Source organism: Monodon monoceros, unplaced genomic scaffold, assembly GCF_005190385.1.
Source record: "Monodon monoceros isolate NGI ecotype Baffin Bay Population unplaced genomic scaffold, NGI_Narwhal_1 Super_Scaffold_2, whole genome shotgun sequence".
Lineage (NCBI taxonomy): Eukaryota > Metazoa > Chordata > Mammalia > Artiodactyla > Monodontidae > Monodon > Monodon monoceros.
Window position 1 is genome coordinate 79,172,698 of NW_021703776.1, and position 2,819 is coordinate 79,175,516.

The 2,819-nt window shown below is 41.5% G+C and overlaps 1 protein-coding gene across 2 annotated transcripts; it reads left to right on the forward strand.

Moving 5' to 3' along the window:
• The first annotated feature begins 1,414 nt into the window (after positions 1 to 1,414).
• Positions 1,415 to 1,789, forward strand: LOC114901928 (60S acidic ribosomal protein P1-like). Of its 2 annotated transcripts, XM_029234159.1 has the most exons (2): positions 1,445 to 1,515; positions 1,591 to 1,789. In XM_029234159.1, exons 1-2 carry the CDS (start codon positions 1,445 to 1,447, stop codon positions 1,787 to 1,789), a joined length of 270 nt encoding a protein of 89 aa, XP_029089992.1. The 2 variants fall into 2 exon arrangements, with proteins under 2 accessions (XP_029089993.1, XP_029089992.1); XM_029234160.1 differs by having other exon boundaries at positions 1,415 to 1,789.
• Positions 1,790 to 2,819: the final 1,030 nt, after the last annotated feature.

The window sequence follows — 2,819 nt, forward strand, 5'->3', positions numbered from 1 at the left end:
TTCAATCTGATAATTCATGTCTGTACTGAATTATGGATGATCCCAGGCATTATGTTTCTCAAATATTGCCTCAGTAGCATTCCCTTTGTTCTCTCCTGTTGGAACTCGTCTTAATGAATGTGATAAACTCTACTGCCTGGCCAGTCCACACCATTCCTAGATCCCTTCCTTCATATACACTTTCACTAAAAAGACTAGAGCCGCTAAATACTCACTTTCCAAGTCTCGCTTGACTCAATGGGATGTTAAATGGAATTGTGGTGTTGGGGTTTCTGGGAAAACTCTTTTATGATGAAAAGGGAGATTCAGCTAGTGTTTCTCCTTTCCCCTTCCTTCTTCCTGCCACAAATTGAAATGAAGTGAGAGGAGCTTCAGCAGCCTTCACTTGGACCAAGTGAAAGGCTGAGGTAGAATCAGAGATGGTGTCTGTGATATACCTAAGGCACAAATCTATTGCTTATTAGCTGCCTCCCTCCAAATTTCTAATTATAAAATAAAATAATCTCAGTTTCTTTAAATAGAGTCTGTGGAAAGGATTTAGGTGCTGATACTTTACTTGAGAGGAACACCCCAAGATGAGGATGAGAGAAACATGGGAATGAAGCAAGGAAGGATGCCAAGCAAGTTAATGCCATGCATTACTACCTGAGTACCTGTTTATCAAGAGACACAAAGAGATACAAGAGGCACATAAAATGCTCTTATTTTATTTATTTATTTTTTACATCTTTATTGGAGTTTAATTGCTTTACAATGGTGTGTTAGTTTCTGCTTTATAACAAAGTGAATCAGTTATACATATACATATGTTCCCATATCTCTTCCCTCTTGCGTCTCCCTCCCTCCCACCCTCCCCATCCCACCCCTCTAGGTGGTCACAAAGCACCGAGTTGATCTCCCTGTGCCATGCGGCTGCTTCCCACTAGCTATCTGTTTTACGTTTGGTAGTGTATATATGTCCGTGCCACTCTCTCGCTTTGTCACAGCTTACCCTTCCCCCTTCCCGTGTCCTCAAGTCCATTCTCTAGTAGGTCTGTGTCTTTATTCCTGTCTTACCCTTAGGTTCTTCATGACATTTTTTTTTCTTAAATTCCATATATATGTGTTAGCATATGGTATTTGTCGTTCTCTTTCTGACTTACTTCACTATGTATGACAGACTCTAGGTCCATCCACCTCATTACAAATAGCTCAATTTCGTTTCTTTTTATGGCTGAGTAATATTCCATTGTATATATGTGCCACATCTTCTTTATCCATTCATCCGATGATGGACACTTAGGATAAAATGCTTTTAAAACATTGAAATAGCTTCCTTTTCCTCAGCTTCCGCTAAGGTGCTTGGTCCTTCTGAGGAAGCTAAGGCCACGTTGGGGTGAGACCCTCACTTCATCTGGCGACTAGCACTGTGCCCGGCAGACCCTGCCTAGCCCTCGCCCGCACCATGGCCTCCGTCTCAGAGCTTGCCTGCATCTACTTGGCCCTCATCCTGCATGATGATGAGGTGACAGTCACGGAGGATAAGATCAATGCCCTCATTAAAGCAGCCAGTGTAAATGTTGAACCTTTCTGGCCAGGCTTGTTTGCAAAGGCTTTGGCCAATGTCAACATCGGGAGCCTCATCTGCAATGTGGGGGCAGGTGGACCTGCCCCAGCAGCTGGGGCTGCCCCAGCAGGAGGTCCTGCCCCCTCCCCCACTGCTGCCCCAGCTGAGGAGAAGAAAGTGGAAGCAAAGAACGAAGAATCTGAAGAGTCTGATGATGACGTGGGCTTTGGTCTTTTTGACTAAACCTCTTTAGTAGCACATTCAATAAAAAGCTGAGTTCTTTAAAAAAAAAAAAGAAAAAAACAACATTGAAGTAGGAACTTTACATCAAAGTAGTTCACTGGAGAGATAATAGAGGGCCTCCTGCTTCCTATGAGGTCACATAATGGGGAACACATGATGGGGAAGCTTCATGGGGATCTCTTGAACTTCCATGTCATGGTGGCCAGCCCTGGGTGGCCATTCATTAAGCCATGTCCCATCCGCTGTAGCATAGTATTTCATCCATGTCTAAAAGAGTCGAGGCAGTCCTGAAAGGTGGGGTGTGGACCAAAAGAGAGGAAAGGAGATATTTGGGAGCATCTAAGAAAATACAGAACTTCCCTATTTAAAATTCCAAAACTTATCCTGAGTTTTCTCATACATCTTCCTTTCTTTATTTTATCATAGGATTTATTGCTAGCAAATACCATTCATTCATCTATTATCTTTCACCCTCTAATAGTTTGTAAGCTCCATGAAGTCAGGATTTTTATCTATTCGGTTGTTGTTAATCTGCTATTTCCAGGCACCAAGATCATTAATTTCTTGGTACATAATATATAAATGAATGGCAGCCATGATGTCTTGCCCTAATCCCTTGGATATTAATAACTGTTTGAACCAGATTCATCTTTTGTTGATTTGGACAGCTTAGACTCTGATCCCTATTGGATGTTTCCCACATGGCGGGTAATGAGGTTGATTTGACCTAGTATTTTAGTGCATTAGAGCATTAGTTTTAGAGTCAGATGGCCTGGATTTAAATTCTAGCCCTTCTACTTATAGTTGTGTGACCTTGTGAAAATATTTAAACCATTTTAGGTTTCCTCCTTTGCCAAATGATACTACTAGTATTATCTGTTTCTTAAGGAATGTATACAATACCATAAAAGGAATTGTATACAATACCAGTAAAGCATTTTCACTGACACCCAGTGAGCCCCTGGTGGTGTTTTTTATCCTCAGAGTCTAACCAGAAAAACAGAAGACACTCAAAATGTATAAAATAGAA